We start from the raw sequence: 20,832 nt of genomic DNA, 5'->3' as shown, positions 1-20,832 counted from the left end.
TACGTTGTTGCTGTTTTCATCCAATATATTTTTAAAATTAAGTCTGCCCTTGTTTTATTTCTATACATGCCACCTGCTGAGACCATAAGGTGAAGGGCGATGTGGAAATATTTGTTCGACATACACACACACACACACACACACACACACACACATATTTATATATATCACACTAAACCGTAAGGTTTGAACCTTTGAACAAGCGAAACGTTGGAGAAAGGAGGTTGGGGGATTAAGCGCAGAGGTTAATCTCTTATATCTAAACAGTATATGGAAAATTGAATGCATTCATCATTCCCTCGGCTTTGGTGTGTGCTGCTGTTAGAGAAATGCTGAATCCTTCCTTCCTTCCTTCCTTCCTTCCTTCCTTCCTTCCTTCCTTCCTTCCTTCCCCTTTGGTGAGGCTACTTTCAGGACTGGGGAACCTCAGGTTTCTGGGCCAAACATGGCCCTCCAGGCATGAGTGTCTGGCCCTCGGCACTCCAACCAACCACATCCTCTGGTGGCACTGTTTTGCATTCTCCTTGAGTGCCTTTGCCTAGTTCAAATGTGTGCTGGAGCTCTGAAAATGCTTCTTGTTGCCTGGATGGCATGGGGAGAGGGGGGCATTTTGAGCGTGTAGAAACTAGCCTAGCGAACTGAGCTTACAATTACCGATGTCAGACCCTCCAAGTCTCCCTATTTTCCAAAGACAGCTCCGGATTTACAGAAGCCATACCAGTTTCTGATTCGATCCCGTAATGTCCTACTTTTCCTTAGGACGTCCCTATTTTCATGGGAGAAATGTTGGAATGTATGAAGTTATGTGACCCCTGAGCCAAGGAGGTACATAACTAAACAACCTTTAGAAGACATTGGAAGGCAGCCCTGTATAAGGAAGGTTTTTAAAAAATGCTTAATGTTTTATTATGTTTTTATATATGTTGGAAGCTACCCAGAGTGGCTGGGGCAACCCAGTCAGATGGGCGGGGTATAAATAATATTATTATAATTATGGAATAAAGGTAAAGGGACCTCTGACCATTAGGTCCAGTCGTGGATGACTCTGGGGTTGCGGCGCTCATCTTGCTTTATTGGCCGAGGGAGCCGGCGTACAGCTTCCGGGTCATGTGACCAGCAGGACTAAGCCGCTTCTGGCGAACCAGAGCAGCGCACGGAAACGTCATTTACCTTCCCGCTGGAGCGGTACCTATTTATCTACTTGCACTTTGACGTGCTTTCAAACTGCTAGGTTGGCAGGAGCAGGGACCAAGCAACAGGAGCTCACCCCGTCGCGAGGATTCAAACCACCGACCTTCTGAGCGGCAAGTCCTAGGCTCTGTGGTTTAGACCACATCGCCATCCGCGTCCCTTTTAATTATGGACTAGGACATCCCTATTTTCATCCGAGAAATGTTGGAGGGTTTGCTATGTTGGTCTACCCACTTTGGCCTGTGGCCCCACCCATCACTGCCATGCGGCCCCCAGAAGGTTGTGCAGAAGAGAATGTGGCCCCGGACTCATGTGGCCCCCCATCCCTGGACCAGGGAGGATGCCATCGCCTTTCCCCCTAGACGTACTGTCTTTGCACTTCCCTCTCCATGTTTTCTCCTGTTTCCTTCTCCATCAGTCAGCGGCACCTCTCCCTCTCTCCTGCCTTCTGTCAAACTCACTCTGTGCTTTTATAGGGATGTCTTTCCTGTGGTCATATTTCTTAGATCTTTCTGCTAGCTTTGCCAGGAATCCTTCATCATTTCCCTCACTCCTACCTTCCCAAGAATGCCCATTTGTTCAGCCTTGTGGCCCATCCATCTCGCTCTGAATATTCCTCATCTTCCACCCACAGAGCTAAAAATAAACAAGCCATCCCTCTTTTCGTTTGTCTTGAGTGAATAGCTGCTGTTTGGGCTTCTCCCCACCCTGCCCTCCTCCTGTGGTGATATTTTCATTTGTTTCTTTTTCCGATTCCCATTCTCTCTCTCCTCCCACCCTCCATTTCCATCATTAATCTACCTTTCCTTCTAACAACAGCAAAGGCACTGAATCACCTTCATTTGTTTACTTCTGGAATTGCCCAGGTGAGCCAACAAATTCAAGATATTTGTTCTGTGCCCCCTTTGTAACTTTGATCATTTCTCAATCTGCATTTTCATCAGGAATCCTGAAGGCCACCACTCACAGCAATTCCTTCAGAGATATATTAAACTGTATTTGATTTGGAGCTCCAAACACCATAACATTAAAGATAAAGGTAAAGGTACCCCTGCCCGTTCGGGCCAGTCTTGCCAGACTCTAGGGTTGTGTGCTCATCTCACTCTATAGGCCAGGAGAGAGCGCTGTCCGCAGACACGTGGCCATCATGACAAGCTGCATCTGGCGAGCCAGCACAGCGCACGGAACGCCGTTTACCTTCCCGACGGAGTGGTACCTATTTATCTACTTGCACTTTGATGTGCTTTTGAACTGCTAGGTTGGCAGGAGCGGGGACCGAGCAACGGGAGCTCACCCCGTCGCAGGGATTCGAACTGCCGACCTTCTGATCGGCAAGCCCTAGGCTCTGTGGTTTAACCCACAGTGCCACCCACGTAGTGGGTTTATGCTATAACCCATAACCCATACAACCCATATAACCCATATAACCCATATAACCCATATAACCCATATAACCCATATAACCCATATAACCCATATATAACCCATATAAGAAGGTAGGTTTATGCTATAAAGGAGGCCTAATGTTACGGGACGTGGGTGGCGCTGTGGATAAAACATGGTCGGCGGTTCGAATCAACAAGGACCGCATGGTCGGCGGTTCGAATCAACAAGGACAAGAGAAAAACAAGAGAAAAACAACATTCAAATTTCTGTTTTAGACCGCCTTTTCTGTGATGTAGGTATGATGTATCTGAGGGGTGGTCTTAGGTTACACCCCTTCTGTGATGTATGTATGATGTTTCTGGGGGTGGTCTTGATTTACAGGGTGGCAATTTCCAAAGTTTTTATAAGGCCTTGCACGCCATCGTTCTGGGTTCCTCCTCCTCTCCTGTGGGTGAGGGGAGCCCCCGTTGCAACAGATCAATAAAGATCAAGCTTACTAGCTGCTTTGCTTCTCAATATTCTCTGGTTGGCCTCTGTTATCTTCTCCTACCAATAGGGAACCCATTGTAAGGACTCTATATGGGTTCTTGGATACCCCATAAGGGAAAAGGGCAATTTTGGTTTACAACAGGTGCCTTGGGGGAATGCATTTCCTTGTGTCCCTGCAACCTAGGATTCTGCTGTTCTGGCCTTCATGAGGCACCAAGCTAGTAAGGGGCTTTCAGGGAAAAGATGCACACTTTGTAAAGCATGCAAGCATTATGCAAGCGGAAGGGAAGTTTGCATACCGAACCAGCATCATCGCTACTTACCGTATTTTTTGCCCCATAGGACGCACCAGCCCATAGGACGCACCAAGTTTTTTGGGGGGGAAATAAAGGGAAAAAAATTATTACCCCCCCCCCCAGGCGCTTGTGGGGCCGGCAGCGGGGAGAAGCACTTCCATAGAAAAGCACTCTTCTCCCCGCCGCCCGCCTGCAGATCAGGTCCAGGGACAGCGGGAGGACGCGCTGCGCCTCCCAGCTGTCCCCGGAGCTTGCGGGGCTGGCGGCTGGGAGAAACACGCATCTCCCCGCCGTCAGCCTCCAAACCACATCGGGAGACAGCGGGATGGCGGCGTTCCGCCTCCTCGCTGTCCCCCGACCTTGTGGGACTGGCGCTGCGGCTCTCCTGAAGCCTGGAGAGTGAGAGGGGTCGGTGCGCACCGACCCCTCTCGCTCTCCAGGCTTCAGCGAAAGCCTGCATTCGCCCCATAGGACGCACACACATTTCCCCTTCATTTTTGGAGGGGAAAAAGTGCGTCCTATAGGGCGAAAAATACGGTAGATCAAACTAAAAGAAATGCAAGAAAGCGTTACCACAGGAAGCAGCGGGTGAGGGTTGTTGCCTGCTTATAACCCATCCATCTGTTACCCCGGATAAATGCACATTAAAAGCATCTGGCCCCTTTCCATGTGGACCACTCTCATTCTATTTGTGCATCTGGAAAGGGGAAGCTGTTCGAAGCAGAGAGCATCCTTACGGGTTGCTCCTTGTTGTGCCGTAGCTTCCTGGGAAAGGCTTCCAAAGTGTTAATCTCCTTGTGAAGGCTAGTGGCTGTAAGAGCTAATGGGATGGCGGCAGGGTCTGTAATCCTGTTTGTTTTGCAATAATGGGCTCATTGAGGGAGGCTTTGGTTGGAAGGGACAAAGTCCGAACAAAGAAGGCCTTAGACACAGTTTAACAGTGGTGGAGTGAGTTATAGGAACTCCAAGCCAGTGTCCCTCTGACTCCAAAGACTATGGTTTCTCTTGTCAATATGCTGCTTCTCTTTTGACAATGACAACCAACCTGAGAGCTTATCGGATTCCTCCAGGCTGTGTCTGGATAGGCAAAAGAAGATATCGGTAGGTATAAAAACCGGGGTTAGAGAGAATGTGTGTGTGTTGTTTGTTTGTTTGTTTGTTTTTGTTTGTTTGTTTGTTTGTTTGTTTTCCATAGAAAAGGCACTTCTACAAGTGACACATAATGTTCCTCTGCACTTGCAAGAAAGCGATCCTTTAGTATAACACCACCTATATTTTGGAAATCTCAGCCCATTTGATTAGGCAGGCACCTATTGTTTTTAGCACCCTGCTTAAAAAATGCTTTTTTGTTCTGGCAACCCTACCTAGGCATGTCATTTTAGCTTGTAGTGTTGTTGTTGGTTTTTTGATACCTGTCTTCAAATTACTGATTGTATTTTAACTTATTTTTATGCCACTTGTTTTTAGCGTTTTGGGTTTTTTATTTGCAGCTTTGATTAATCTTTGGACTGGCTATTGCAAACTGCTTAGAGGTCTTTTGTTCTAGGGAGCAGCATATACATTTTGTAGAAGAAATGAAGTGGAATGGGAACGCCCACAGAGCCCCAGAATCATTCTCTTAACACCAAGGATTCTGAAAGATGTGAACAAATAGGCAGTGCCTCTGAGCATGTGAAGAGTGCCTTAACCTTGTGCTGAACCTTGAATGTGACTTCTCATCAGACTTTAGTTTTGGTACCTCCCAGGTTCAGAAGTTAACCAGAGGATGGGAAAGTAGCGTAGCTCATAGTTTGCATGTAGGGAAGTGGGAGAAATTTGATTTGATTTGCACTGAAAGGCGACTCTTACCCAATTCCTTGAAACAATATGCACAGCCATCCTTTGAAATTCACATTTCTCCAAATTTTGCAAGGCTGCTCTGCAGGCATTTAATGTGGACTGAAAGGCATACATTAGGGGGAAGTGTGCAGATGTTCCCTGCCTGGAATGTCACGGCCAGAGCAGCTGTCTTGCATGGGGAAGTCTCCATGCTCACTCCTTGAAATCTCTATTTAGGGCTCACTCCTTGAAATCTCTCCATGCTCCATGCTCACTCCTTGAAATCTCTATTTAGGGCTGCCCTGCAGATGCCCAACGCCTGAAACCCCGGAGAGCTATTTGGGCGCCCAGGCAACACGGAGCCCACCGCCCCGCACAGTATACGAGATCCAGGAACCACTCGGGATGAAATTATTTTGGTTCAAATTAAGCCACGACTTTATTGATTACAACCGTAAGGGGTTTGGGCTTAGGTCTGGGTATACATTGGTACCTCGGGATGCGAATGGGATCCGTTCCAGAGCCCCGTTCACATCCTGAAGCAAACGTAAGATGCGTCTGCACGTCTGCGTGGGTCGCGATTTGCTGCTTCCGCGCATGCGCGTGAGGTCATTTTGAGCATCTGCGCATGCACGAGTGGCGAAACCCGGAAGTAACATGCTCCATTACTTCTGGGTCGCCGCGGAGCGCAACCCGAAAATATTTAAGCTGAAGCGTATTCATCCTGAGGTATGACTGAAGCCTTCATTGGAGGGATACCTGAAGGAGCATCTCCACCACCATCATTCTGCCCAGACACTGAGGTCCAGCGCCGAGGGCCTTCTGGTGGTTCCCTCACTGCAACAAGCAAAGTTAAAGGGAACCAGGCAGAGGGCCTTCTCAGTAGGGGTGCCCGCCCTGTGGAACGCCCTCCCACCAGATGTCAAGGAAATTAAACAAAATCTGACCTTTAGAAGGCATCTGAAGGCAGCCCTGTTTAGGGAAGTTTTTAACGACTGATGTTTTAATCTATTTTTAATCTTTTGTTTGAAGCTGCTCAGAGTGGCTGGGGAAACCCAGCCAGATGGGTGGGGTATAAATAAATTACTATTAGTAGTAGTAGTAGTATTACGCTTTGCCAGTAGAAGGCCTCAGGCTTAATCCCTGGCACCTCCAGTTTTACAAGGATCTCAGGCAACAAGCTAGGAAATATCTTTGCCCGAGACCACAGAGAGCCTGTGGTTGCTCTATGTTGAATATAATAATTCCCATTGTATGTTAGAGAGGGATGTAGGTGGCGCTGTGGTCTAAACCACTGAGCCTCTTGGGCTTGCCGATCAGAAGGTCGGCGGTTCGAATCCCTGCAACGGAGCGAGCTCCTGTTGCTCTGTCCCAGCTCCTGCCAACCTATCAGTTTAAAAGCACACCACTGCAAGTAGATGTGGCGGGAAGGCAAACGGCATTTTCATGTGCTCTGGTTTCCGTTATGATGTCCCGTTGTGCCAGAAGTGGTTTAGTCCTGCTGGCCACATGACCTGGAAAGCTGTCTGTGGACAAATGCCGGCTCCCTCAGCCTGAAAGCAAGCTGAGCGCCACAACTCCAGAGTCGCCTTTGACTGGACTTAACTATCCAGGGGTCCTTTACCTTTTTACCTTATAGCCTGCATCAACTGGCCCACCTGCTGTTTGATTCTCTGAAGGGCTCAAACCAGTGGCATACCCTGCAAGTGTCCTGATTTTCCGGGGACAGTCCTGGAATTACAAAAGCCATCCTGGCATCTGTACTGACCCGGGAATGTCCCTATTTCCCCTACCAGTGCCGCTGCTGCTGAACTCAGGGAGAAGAATGAGCCAGTGATTCTCCCAAGCGAGAGCGGCAGCTGCGAAGGAGCATCCCGTTGTCTCCCCATGGCTTCTTCCTGGCCACCACTGGCGGCCTCCTCCCTTGGGTGGCTTGTAGCAGCTGCTGGAGTGCGGGGGAAGCCAAGGCCTCAGATAGGGTGTCCTGGAGAGTCACCTTTGAAAAAGAAAACTGGGGACCTAAAGGTCTCCATCCCAGTTTGGGGGTCATCAGGACAGAAGCTCTGGCTATTCTGGTTCCTTCTGCCTGGGACCGAGGGCAACAGCATCGGGAGCGAGTGCGAAACACCTGTTTGCACCAGGCACAAAGAGGGAGAAGGGAAACCCCTGCACCTGTGAGTGGCGTTTAGGCGCTCATTATCCCTGCTTCTTACAAGGAAAAATATTGATGTGAATGTAACATTATTATCTTCCTTTATGCTGCAGAATGGAAACAGCTCTCCTGCATAAAAGCAGACATAATGGCTGTTGAGACAGTGTAAATTGCAGCCCTAAAAACTAATGAATTATACATATTCCAATAAGTGCGTCAATAAAAGGGTCTCTTGGTTTTTTTCCTCCCCTTTTTTTTTTCTTTTTTGGCTTTCCCATGCTTACCCAATTTCTTCAGGCTATTTCTGTTTATTGATTTCTCCAGCAGCTGAATATAATCAAGCATTAATTGTAGCATCGAAAAAGGCTAATTTGGAAAGATTAGTCACCCTGAGAGTCTAACCTCTTAATTTGGTTCAGTCCCTGATTGGATTATATGACCCAGGGGTTAATTAGGGGGTTAGGCCCTCCAGACGTTCTTGAACTACAAGTCCCATCATTCCTCACCATTCATCATGCTTGGTGGGGCTGGTGGGACTTGTAGTTCAACAACACCTAGACGTCCCTCTGGATCAGGCCAATGGCCCATCTGGTCCAGAATCCTGTTCTCACAGTGACCCAACCAGATGCCACAATGGAAGCATGTAAGGAGGAACCAAACACGAGAGTCCTCTCTCGACTCCCGTGGTTTCCACCAATTCCTCCAATCTCCACTGTCAATAATTTAAAAATAGCAAGAGAAATTAAACGTAAACAACTAACCCTTCCATGGCTGGCCTTGCTTCTCAATGCTCAGAGGCTTCAGGCTTCCTGTCCTGTAAAATATGAATATTAATGGGTCGTCTTTAAACAAGTCTTTTTGTAACTCTGCTGGCCAGTTTTAGAATGTTGTGCTTAACTCTCTGATCTGTAGTAACTCAGATGTAACAACAACAACAACCACAATTTATTATTTATACCCCACCTGTCTACTTGGGTTCCTCCAGTCACTCTGGGCGGCTTCCAACAGAATATTAAAAACACGATAAAACATCAAACATTAAAAACTTCCCTAAATAGGCCTGCCTTCAGATGTTTATCTGTTTGACATCTGATGGGAGGGCGCCACTACTAAGAAGGCCCTCTGCCTGGTGCCCTGTAACCTCACTTCTCGCAGGGAAGGAACAGCCAGAAGACCCTCGGAGCTGGACCTCAGTGTCCGGGCTGAACGATGGGAGTGGAGACGCTCCTTCAGGGATACTGGGCCGAGGCCGATTAGGTCTTTAAAGGTCAGCACCAACACTTTGAATTGTGCTCAGAAACGTACTGGCAGCCAATGTAGGTATTTCAAGACCGGTGTTATGTGGTCTCAGCAGCCACCCCCAGTCACCAGTTTAGCTGCCACATTCTGGATTAATTGTAGTTTCCGGGTCACCTTCAAAGGTAGCCCCACGTAGAGTGCATTGCAGTAGTCCATGCGGGAGATAACTAGAGCATGCACCACTCTGGCGAGAAAGTCTGCAGGCAGGTAGGGTCTCTCTAATACAGTGGTTCTCAACCTGTGGGTCCCCAGATGTTGTTGGACTACAACTCCCATCATCCCTGAGCTCTGGCCTTGCTAGCTAGGGATGATGGGAGTTGTAGTTCAACAACACCTGGGGACCCACAGGTTGAGAGAGGCTGCTTTAATATATGGGTGGGGTGGGGTCTGGCTTAGCATTCCTGGATGACGCTCCCAACATAGCCTGTTTAAAGGCACAGTTCTTATTTTAAAATCAGAACGCCTTCTAATATCTCCCCCCTCTTTCTCTTAGCAGGGGTTACGATGACCCGATTGAGACCGAGATCGTCGACGAGAGGATCCCCTATCTGCATGGCAGCTATGCGGCGCCCTTGGCGCAGCCCGAGCGCGGGAGCATGGCCAGCATTGACCGCCTGGGCAAGCGCTCGCCTTCCATTGACAGCATCCGAAAAGACCCCCGCTGGCGGGACCCCGACCTCCCAGAAGTCATCGCCATGCTCAGCCACCCCATCGATCCGGTCAAGTCCAACGCGGCAGCGTATCTGCAGCACTTGTGCTACGAGAACGACAAAATCAAGAAGGACGTGAGGCACCTCAAAGGCATTCCTATTTTGGTGGGCCTCTTGGACCACCCCAAGCCCGAGGTGCACCGCAAGGCTTGCGGGGCGCTCAGAAACATATCCTACGGGAAGGATAATGAGAACAAGGTGGCGATAAAGAACTGCGATGGGATCCCGGCTTTGATCCGGTTGCTGCGGAAGACGAATGACATGGAAGTTCGGGAGCTCATTACAGGTCAGCACCTCTGTTTGTACCTCTGGGGATATGTTTGTTTTTATGGAAAGCTTTTGCTTACTTCAACACCAGTCTGCAAAGTTTGCCACGGAAGTAGGGGCCGTGGTCTGCCAACCATTTGGTCTGAATTTATTCCTTGATTGATTAATCATTTAGGTAAGGTAGAAAGGTAAAGGACCGCTGGCGGTTAAGTCAAGTCAAAGGCGACTATAGGGTTGTGGCGCTCATCTCGCTTTCAGGCCGAGGGAGCTGGTGTTTGTCCACAGACAGCTTTCTGGGTCATGTGGCCAGCAGGACTAAACCGCTCCTGGTGCAATGGGACACCGTGACAGAAACCAGAGGACACGGAAACACCGTTTACCTTCCTGCCATAGCAGTACCTACTTATCTACTTGCGCTGGCGTGCTTTCGAACTGCTAGGTTGGCAGGAGGTTAATCATTTGCTTGTTGTTGTTGTCGGCATTTGTCTGTCTTAGGAAACAACAGAGGAGTGCGCCTTTGGGGGGGGGTGAGGTCAAGCTGTTGGATAGTTGCAGCTCCTGTGGTGGCTGTAGAGACCGATGTGGGAGAGACATGTCATTTATTGATGTACAGTTGTACCTTGGGTTACAGATGCTTCAGGTTACAGACTCCGCTAACCCAGAAATAGTACCTCAGGTTAAGAACTTTGCTTCAGGATGAGAACAGAAATCATGCTCCGGCAGCGCAGCGGCAGCAGGAGGCCCCATTAGCTAAAGTGGTACCTCAGGTTAAGAACAGTTTCAGGTTAAGAACAGACCTCCAGAACGAATTAAGTTCTTAACCCGAGGTATCACTGTATATCTCACCCTTCCACCCAAAGGAGCCTAAACACATACACACACACACACACACACACACAGAGAGAGAGAGAGAGAGAGAGAGAGAGAGAGAGAGAGAGAGAGGGCGTGCGAGAGAGCGAGCAAAAAATATCTAAAAACTATCGGCAATGAAAATGCTTCCAGCACAGTTTTGGGCTGGGGCAAGGATCTCTACTTAAAAAGCATGTTTATTTGTTTGTTTGCTATTACATTTCTATCCCACCTTTCTTCCAAAGAGCTCAAGGTGGTGCTCAGCTCTTCCTTGCAGGTTTCCCGTAGGCATCAGGTTCATAGCTGTCAACTTTTCCCTTTTTTTGCAAGGAATCCTATTTGGAATAAGGGAATTTCCCTTTTAAAAAGAGAAAAGTTGACAGCTATGATCAGGTTGGTCCCTTTGAGAGCAGGGATGCTGGACTGGAGGGGTCGTTGGCCTGGATCCAGCGGGCTCTTTTTATATTTTATTTCATCAAATTTATATACCACTTTATGGTACAAAACAAACCAACCAACCAACCGTCAAAGCGGTTTGCAAACTGTGTCTTAGGTTCTTAGTACTCCTTCTCGTTGTACCAGTGGCGTAGCGTGGGGGGTGCAGGGGGGGCCAGCCGCACCGGGCGCAACATTTGCGGGGGGGGGGCACGCTCGCACTCGCAGCTCTCTGCCCCTACCTGGCTCCCTCACTCTCTCTCACTGCAGTGCTGGCTGTGCGAATCCGATCCGAGCTGCCGGGTCGCCGCCCACTGTGGAGGGGGAGGGTGCCAGGCGTGCGTTGCGGTGCGGAGCGGAGAGAGAGCGAGGGAGGGACTATCTGGGGGAGGGACAGTGCAGCGGCCGCCCAGCGCAGCGCTGAGCGCGGGAGAGAACCACACCCGACCAGCCCAGGCAGCAGCAAGAAGAAGCTGGCAGCAGCGGCAGGTTAGGGGTTAGGGGCGCAAATTACTTGCCTTGCCCCGGGTGCTGACAACCCACGCTACGCCGCTGCGTTGTACCAAGGCAGGCAGCCAGACCCTCTCCTATGCCTCTTCCCTGCCTGCCCCCACATTATTCACCCAACATTTGACGGTCACTGGGCATGCTCAGTGCTTTTAGATTTCTGCTGCCCCCCCCAGCCCCAGCCCCCCGCCCCAAGTTATTTTTGTTTCCCCAAGTGTGCTGGTGCCTCCCTCTTGGTGATATTTTGGCTGCGTCAGGACCAGCACTCAGAGGACTGAGTTTGCTTTTAGTATATAAGATGTTCTTTTAACTTGAATGGATTGATTGCTTCAGGTCCTGGATTATTTTGCAGACTTTTCTTTAAAAAGGTTCTTCCTTTTTTTAAAAAAAAAGAAAGAAAAAAGAGTGAAATCCATTTATTTTTCAGTAGTAATTTGTCAGAGAAGCTAATTTCCCAGAAATATGCACATTTCCTTCCTCGCCCCCCGCTTTTTTAAGATTCAGAAATGGAAAGGGTGGCCCATAATTTGACCTGCATGGATAACTTTTTAATGTTAAATGGTTATCAGGCTTCTCTGCAGTGACAGAAACGTGTCTGAGTTTGCCCTTTCCCCTGTTGAAAGGGGTGGCTGCAGCGGCTTTGAATCTTGATTAATGAATTCATTTTGTGCTCTGAACATGTGCTGTCGGGATTGGGGCCAACCGAATTAAGACACTAGACATGCTGTCAGGAAAGGCATTAATGGCTGTTTAAAAAAGTAAACAGCAGATCTGGAGAAGGGTGCCACATTTTGCACTAAGCGCATAAGACCAGATCAGCTGGATCAGGCCCATGGCCCATCAAGTCCATGTTGGCTATTTGTGTGATTCATGCAGAGTGATACAGCCATTTCACCCTCGAAGTAGACTCCATACACAAGACTTTGAAGATGACTCTTTACTTGCAGGGTGGCAACTATTAACCAGCAGTATCATCCTAGGTAAAGGTCAAGGGACCCCTGACCATTAGGACCAGTCGTGACCGACTCTGGGGTTGCGGCGCTCATCTCGCTTTATTGGCCGAGGGAGCCGGCGTACAGCTTCTGGGTCATGTGACCAGCATGACTAACCCGCTTCTGGCGAATCAGAGCAGCGCACGGAAACGCCGTTTACCTTCCCGCCAGAGCGGTACCTATTTATCTACTTGCACTTTGACGTGCTTTCAAACTGCTAGGTTGGCAGGAGCAAGGACCGAGCAACGGGAGCTCACCCCGTTGCGGGGATTCAAACCGCCAACCTTCTGATCGGCAAGTCCTAGGCTCTGTGGTTTAACGCAGAGCGCCACCCGCGTCCCCCATATCATCCTAAGAGCAGCGCAATTCATTTCACTCTCTTGAGCCCAAGAGAGGGTTCTTTTTCCTTCGAAAACTTCTTTGAAGCAGTCCCTAAATTATACCTTTGTCCTCACTAACTCCTATGGGTAGCGTGTTCTCGGAGTCTGTATGTTCAACAAAACAATGACAAAACAACCATCCAAACGCCAACCTCCACCCCTCCTTATCTAAGACACACACACACACACACACACACACACACACACTTTTAAAGGGAGTTAACCCATTAACAGAGCAACGGTTCAGCGTTTCTGTGACCTTAATTGGAGCCACAAGATTTTGCAGCTGTGGCATAACATTATGTAGGTTTTCTTTTCCCCAATGCACTTTATGCTTTGTAAAATGCATTTTCTAACAAATACAGTACGAATACTAACTGTTATGTACTGAGTTGAATAGGATCCAAAAGGCAGCAGTCTGATTGGTCCTAGAACAATAGGGTTCAGAATGCAACAGCCTTATTGGTCCTAGAGCAATAGGCTCCAGAATGCAGCAGTCTGATTGGTCCACAGGAGCCACCCAATCCAGCTCCAGGTGGAAGTGAATCCACAACCTGATGGGCCTACAGGAGAATCCCGGAATTAGCCAATCACATGGGGCCCATTGTATAAATAATGTATATAAAGCAGACATTCTGGGGGAACTTCCATTCCTCCTCACCATTATGAGCTGAATAAAGAGCATGAAATCCACTCTTGACTCAGAGTATATTTCACTAACAGTCCAGCATCCTGTTCTCACAGTGGCCAAGCAGATGCCAAAGAGGGAAACCTGCAAACAGAACCTAAACAAAAGAGCTCTTTCCCCTCCTATGACCACCAGAAACTGAAAGCCTTTCTGCCTCTGACCATGGAGGCAGAAGACTGCCATCATGGCTGGCAGCTATTGATAGCCCATCCTCCATGAATTTGTCCAATCCTCCTTTAAAGCAGTCCAAGTTGGTGACCATCCCTGCCTTGTGGGAGTGAGTTCCGCAGTATAACTGCATAAAGAACTTGCCCCGAATCTGCCCTGATCCTGGCAGCATTCAGCTTTGTGGCTTTCTGCCCCCAAATCTAGATTAGTTGTATGAACTGCCTTGGCCTCAGCAATCTCACAGTACAGTGGTACCTTGGGTTACATACGCTTCAGGTTACATACGCTTCAGGTTACAGACTCCGCTAACCCAGAAATAGTACCTCAGGTTAAGAACTTTGCTTCAGGATGAGAACAGAAATTGTGCTCCGGCGGCGCGGCAGCAGCAGGAGGCCCCATTAGCTAAAGTGGTGCTTCAGGTTAAGAACAGTTTCAGGTTAAGAACAGACCTCCGGAATGAATTAAGTACTTAACCTGAGGTACCACTGTATTTATTTCGGCACATCTTGAAACTGAGCTGCAAGCGGCAGCAATCCTTTTCCTTCTTCTTATTTCACTGTGCTTTCTCCCCTGCTTTCCCTGCCCCCCTCCCCATACTGTGACTTGCATGTGATCTCTTGGGACTCGGGGGGGGGGGGGACGACCCAGCATTATTTCAGCAGACCATTCTCTCATCCTCAGTGTGGAGAAGAATGAGGGCAGGTCTGATAAGGGAAGTAATACGTTGTGATTCGGCAAGGCAGCGAAAGGTCTTATTTTATCGTGAGCGATAAGGCTCGGTGCAGAACGAATGTTCCCCATCAGAGATACAGGATGTGCGGCTTCTATTATGTGGCTCGGACAGGCAGGCAGAAGTTAGGGGCTTTTAACGAGCTTTTCCGTCATTGGGTACTTACCGCAATGTAATTTGTGTGGATTATTTGAAAATGCTGCAGTACTGTGGCCACGGGGTCTGGTATTCTCTGCCAGACAAATCCCTAATCCTGTAGGCCAGAAACTCCATTTCTGCAAAGAATTGATTCCAGCTCGCCTTACCTGCAGAGCAGGGTTTACACAGCATATATATATTTTTTTAACAACTGGGCTTTGTGTCTTTAGTTTCCAAAGAGGCTACTGCATTGGCAGCAGATTTCTTGCCTGACCTCTTGCAACTTGGGATGTGTGAGCTTCCATTGGAGGTGTGAGGAAGATTACTGTATTTTATATTTCCTCCCACCTCACCCCCAAGGTATGGCTGCATGACCAACTTGCTGTCAGAGTTAGGCAACATTCACACCATTCATTTAAAGCACTATGAAACCACTCAGCTCTACCTCTCCTTTATATCAGAACCAGTGAAGGCGGTGAAGGTCCTGTGTGAGTGCCTGGAGGCGGTTGGAGGATGGATGGCGGCTAACAGATTGAGGTTGAATCCTGACAAGACAGAAGTACTGGGGGGGACAGGGAGCGGGTGGGTGTGGGGGGTTCCCTGGTCCTGAATGGGGTAACTGTGCCCCTGAAGGACCAGGTGCGCAGCCTGGGAGTCATTTTGGACTCACAGTTGTCCATGGAGGCGCAGGTTAACTCTGTGTCCAGGGCAACTGTCTACCAGCTCCACCTGGTACACAGGCTGAGACCCTACCTGCCTGCAGAGTGTCTCGCCAGAGTGGTGCATGCTCTAGTTATCTCCTGCTTGGACTACTGCAACGCGCTCTACGTGGGGCTACCTTTGAAGGTGACTCGGAAACTACAACTAATCCAGAATGCGGCAGCTAGACTGGTGACTGGGAGTGGCCGCTGGGACCACATAACACCGGTTCTGAGAGATCTGCATTGGCTCCCAGTACGTTTCTGAGCACAATTCAAAGTGTTGGTGCTGACCTTTAAAGCCCTAAACGGCCTCGGTCCTGTATACCTGAAGGAGTGTCTCCACCCCCATCCTTCAGCCCAGACACTGAGATCCAGCGCCGAGGGCCTTCTGCTGGTTCCCTCATTGGGAGAAGTGAGGCTACAGGGAACCAGACAGAGGGCCTTCTCGGTAGTGGCACCCACCCTGTGGAACACCCTCCCATCAGATGTCAAAGAGATAAACAGCTACCTGACATTCAGAAGACATCTTAAGGCAGCCCTGTTCAGGGAAGTTTTTAATATGTAACACTGTACTGTTTTTAACACTTGATTGTGAGCCGCCCGGAGTGGCTGGGGAAACTCAGCCAGATGGGCGGGGTAACCCCAGAGTCGTCTGGGACTGGACCTAATGGTCAGGGGTCCCTTTACCTTTACCTTTTTAAGCAGCCATGACTTCCCCAAAAGAATCCTGGGAGGTGTCAAATTATCTTCCAGGGAGGGGAAAATAATCCAGGTTAGATTTCAAAAAATAAGTGGTTTTCATTGTTCTGAGCCCCCCACCCATTTTTTTTTTTATTTATTAAAAAAAGCTCCAAACCTTGGAAATTAATTCTGCGAACAAGCCCCTGGCCACGGGGCCTGCAAATTTAATTGTTTGCACACAGAGAACTTAATACGGCGTCTTCTCCTTTCTTAACCATGCAGAGTAACCATAATCTTCTTTGAAAAGAATAAACCTTATTACAGAAGCCAGTGTTTCATGTTTACAATAGCTGATTTGAAAATGTGTTGAGCTGGAAATCTTCTGCCAACTGGGACGGCAAGTTTGCGAAGAAATCAAAAGAAGATGTCCCGAATGGTGTGCGAAAAAGAAAAAACGGAGAGGGGGGGGGGTGTGTGAGGAAAAAAGCCCTTTGGCACATCTCTGCAAAAACTAATATGTATGATCAAGATAATGTTTAAGCAGGGTAGGAAAATGCCTCCTCTGCAAGGCGCAGACAAGACAACATTCCACCAGAAGAGCCCTCTTTTCTGTAGAGGGGAAATGTCAGTGGATAAAATTATTTCAGGAGGGATGTTGCATGGGGTTTGCTTTTAGGGGGCGTTGCAGGTTTTTTGTTTTTGAAACCCCCACCCCCACCCCAGTGACAAGGGGATGGAGCAACCCCCTCTATGAGGACAAGTTGCAACGCTTGGGACTTATTAGTTTAGTGCAGGGTTCCCCAAACCTAGGCCTCCAGCTGCTTTGGGACTATAATTCCCATCATCCCTGACCCCTGGTCCTGCTAGCTAGGGATGATGGGAGTTGTAGTCCAAAAGCAGCTGGAGACCCAAGTTTGGGAAACCCTGGTTTAGAGAAAAGGAGAATAAGAGTTGACGCAGAAGGTCTCTTCCAACTGTACCCTTCTATGATGCCATGAAAGGAAAACAGGTTGGGCTAGTCCAGGGATAGAGTACCTCTGGTCCGCAGGCCAAATTTGGACCAGCACAGATCCCAGTTTGGCCCATGACATGGTTTCACCCAAATGATACCTGCCCTACACCGTATGTGATGTCAGCTGAGGGGCAGATAAAGAGGTGTCTGGATCAGCCGCCTGACCGAGTTCCCTGGGGAGAGATCTCCCTTGTGCAGCTGATCCCTTTCGAAAGCAGGTTGGAAGTCGCTGCTTATCAGCTGATGAGAGATAACTTCAGGCCTGCTGATCAGCGTGCTTCAAAGCAGCATAGGCAAGGCCCTCTGCAAGTTGTGTGTAGTGCTTTGAAGTCCTGATGGTTTTACCTGAGGAAGAAGGAAGATACAGATCAGGCCAGATCAGTTTCCCTACCCCTGGAAATCCAACACGAAGGATGCCCTGCAACATTTTATTGCAGACCCGCTCGTTCCTGGTGCTTGAGGGCCTTTGACAAGATTTCTCATGCTCAAACTCAAATTCCCTTGCTGGACAGATTGCAGATCTTCTAGTTTTAAAGGAATTGGCCTTACATTGTTTGGCCGCTATATAAACAAATGCTTCACAGCAAAAAATAGCACGTTCTGTGAAAATACCCAAAATATCGGCTCGTTGACTGGGATCACTGTGCTTAGGGAAAAACAAAACAAAACCCTTCAGCTCGTAATGGATTCCGGATTAATTACTCATTTTCTTGTTCTCAATGGCTAGCCATCAGGAGCTAATTTATTCCTTTTTATTTCTATTATATTAATTTGTTTAAATGCTAAAGTGACTTGCCTTTTTTTTAAAAAAAATCCATATTACTATAATTACTGCTGTGCCTTGTGTGGACATAAGCTGCAATGTAGTGAGTGAAGTGATTCAAGGAAATAAATATAGTGATTAACGTCCCTGCTGGCAGTAAGTAGCAAAAGACTCTTGGCAGCAGGTTAAAGCAAAACAGAGGAAAGGGCAGGTTACAACTGATTATTGGAGTCAGGAAGTTTAGATTATTGGAGCCAGGAAGCAGGGTGTTTGTGTGTCCCACTTGACAAAAGGCCGCCCTCTATTTGCAACTCTGTAGTTTAGAGAAAAAGCGACTGCTGCCATATTTGCACCATACATTTCAAGCATTATGGTATCACGTGAAGCAGCTTCCCCTCCAAGGAATTCTGGGAGTTGTAGTTTCTTACGGGTGGTGACAGTTGCTAGGAGACCCCTGTTCCTACCCACCCACCCAAAGCTACCCAGAGTGGTTTAACATTAAGTCCCTCTTCCCAGGAAACTCTACATGCCGTGAGTGGTGTGGTTACGGCTGCTGGCAAATTCATCCGTTTAAACTATTATGAATCCCACTGCGCCCCAAATCGCCAAAATGCTCCCCTCAGATTCTCACCAGGGATCCAGCCACATACTGGCAGATCCAGGTTCTGCGATTAAGGTTGATCTGGAGGTCTCACTCAGCGAACCCATCTGTTGGATGCCACTGGAGCCAGTGTGGTGTAGTGGTAAAGAGCAGTGGACTCGTAATCTGGTGAAACGGGTTCGCTTCCCTGCTCCTCCACGTGCAGCTGCTGGGTGACCTTGGGCTAGTCACACTTCTCTGAAGTCTCTCAGCCTCACTCACTTCACAGAGTGTTTGTTGTGGGACAGGAAGGGAAAGGAGAATGTTAGCCGCTTTGAGACTCCTTCGGGTAGTGATAAAGCGGGATATCAAATCCAAACTCTTCTTCTTCATCATCATCTGTTCAGCTGGGATTCCTACAGTTCTACAATTCCTACAACTCTACAATTCTATGATTCTGTGAACCCGCTTCCTCCAAATATTGGGCGCTTTGCAACAAGGAAAGAGATTGGGGAAATACACTATAATGTGTGGAATAATTATTCCTTTGACACGCCATCTAACCTCTCTTCAAATGTGTAAAAGCGAATGTTCATAAAATAGCCAGTGTCATTGAACTGCCCTGCAGACAAATTGGAGTGAATGTTCAATAAACAGGGCATCTAGAACCACCTAAAGCCAGAGTAGGGAACATTTGGGCCTCCAGCTGTTGCTGAACTACAACTCCCATCAGCCTTAGCAAGCAGGAATGATGGGAGTTGTAGTTCAACAACCTCCAGAGGGCCATGGGTTCCCCACACCTGGACTATAATGTCTGGCTAAGGAGGAGGCAAGTTCAGCACCGATCTTGCTTATCCTTTTCTCACTAGCCACTCTCAGCCACCCTATGTGGCTTTCTTTTTTTAAAAAAAATAAAAATATTTTTTTATTAATTTTCCAATTTTTAACACTAAACAACAACAACACACAAACATCAACAAATACGAACACACACAAAAAATATCATTTCTTAACCTCATTTTCATACGCCTCGTTTCTCGGACTTCCCCATACCTCACCCTTTTTGCATCCTTATTTTACAGTTTTTCAACAACCCTTTTTGCCAATTAAATTTAAACTCATTGTCATTCTCAATTTCACCTTAAATCATCAAACAGTTTTAGCTGCAATTCTGCATCTTCCTTCCCCTTGACATTTTATCACTCCTCTATTTTACAACAGTTCTTAAGATATCGTTTAAACTTTTTCCAATCTTCCTCCACTGTCTCTTTCTCTTGGTCGCGGATTCTGCCGGTCATTTCTGCCAGTCCCATAAAGTCAATCACTTTCGTCTGCCATTCTTCCAGTGTGGGTAATTCTTGTGTCTTCCAATACTTTGCTAGAAGAATCCTTGCTGCTGTAGTGGCGTACATAAAGAAAATCTTATCCCTCTTTGAAACCAATTGGCCAACCATGCCCAGGAGAAATGCCTCCGGTTTCTTTTGAAAAGTACATTTAAGTACCTTCTTAATTTCATTATAAATCATTTCCCAGAAGGCCTTAATCCTATGTGGCTTTCAAGATGTGTGCTGAGCGGAGCTAATGTGCAGCAAACTGCCCCCCTGGAAATGTACACCTAGACACTGTATCCTATACCCCAAAGCAGGTAAAGGGATGTGGGTGGCACTGTGGTCTAAACCACTGAGCCTCTGGGCTTGCTGATCAAAAGGTTGGCGGTTCAAATCCATGTGACGATGGTGAGCTCCCGTTGCTCTGTTCCAGCTCCTGCCAACCTAGCAGTTTGAAAGCATACCAGTGCAAGTAGATAAATGGGTACCACTCTGGCGGGAAGGTAAACAGCATTTCCATGCACTCTGGTTTCCATCACGGTGTTCTGTTGCGCCAGAAGCAGTTTAGTCCTGCTGGCCACACGACCTGAAAAGCTGTCTGTGGACAAACGCCGGCTCCCTTGGCCTGAAAGGTGAGATGAGCCCCGCAACCCCATAGTCGCATTTGACTTGACTTAACCATCCAGGGGTCCTTTACCTTTTTCTTACCCCAAAGAAGGCCACAAGCAAAATCCCAACCTGGATACGCCAAAGCTGTTTGGCTCAGCTAAATTTAAAGGAGCCCCTTTCGGAGGTCACTTTGCAGGGAGGAATGTTTTATATCACCAAAGATCTGTTAGTCATCTGGGTCTGTTGGGCTATAGCTGAAGTGCCACTTAAGCGCTGGGGAGCTGGGAGATAAAATTCCTGCTGGCACATGCTGCCTACCTAAGAATGGCCCTAAAAGGATAGCAGCCTAAAAGCAGATGCCCTTGGGACGTGTGTGAAGCCACAGACAAGTAGCGACAAGGGTACCGACTATAGATTCCAGGGAACCTTTGGCCCAGCAAATGATGTTGGAGTCACAGCTCCCATTGTCCCTGAGCATGCAGAGTTGGAGTCCAGCAAAATCTGGAGGGCTGGAAGTCCCTGACCCTTGACATACCATATTTTTTGCTCCATAGGACACACTTTTTCCCCTCCAAAAATTAAGGGGAAATATGTGTGCGTCCTGTGGAGCGAATGCAGGCTCCTTGGCTTCAGCGATAGCAACGCGAAGCCTCCGAAGCGCAA

General features: G+C 48.1%; 1 protein-coding gene across 9 annotated transcripts in view; it reads left to right on the top strand.

The window, feature by feature from the left end:
• ARVCF (ARVCF delta catenin family member) overlaps positions 1-20,832 on the top strand; it is a 330,432-nt gene that overhangs the window by 191,154 nt on the left and 118,446 nt on the right. For 6 of the 9 annotated variants that reach the window (XM_081842754.1, XM_081842753.1, XM_081842751.1 and 3 more), the window contains one exon: positions 9,125-9,627. In XM_081842754.1, the coding sequence (XP_081698880.1) occupies positions 9,125-9,627 (503 nt within the window). The remainder of the gene's footprint in view (positions 1-9,124; positions 9,628-20,832) is intronic. The other 3 variants (XM_081842755.1, XM_081842752.1, XM_081842750.1) reach the window with 1 other exon arrangement.

This window comes from Podarcis erhardii (assembly GCF_964252035.2).
Source record: "Podarcis erhardii genome assembly, chromosome: 15".
Classification (NCBI taxonomy): Eukaryota; Metazoa; Chordata; class Lepidosauria; order Squamata; family Lacertidae; genus Podarcis; species Podarcis erhardii.
This window is presented reverse-complemented; position numbering and strand designations above follow the sequence as displayed.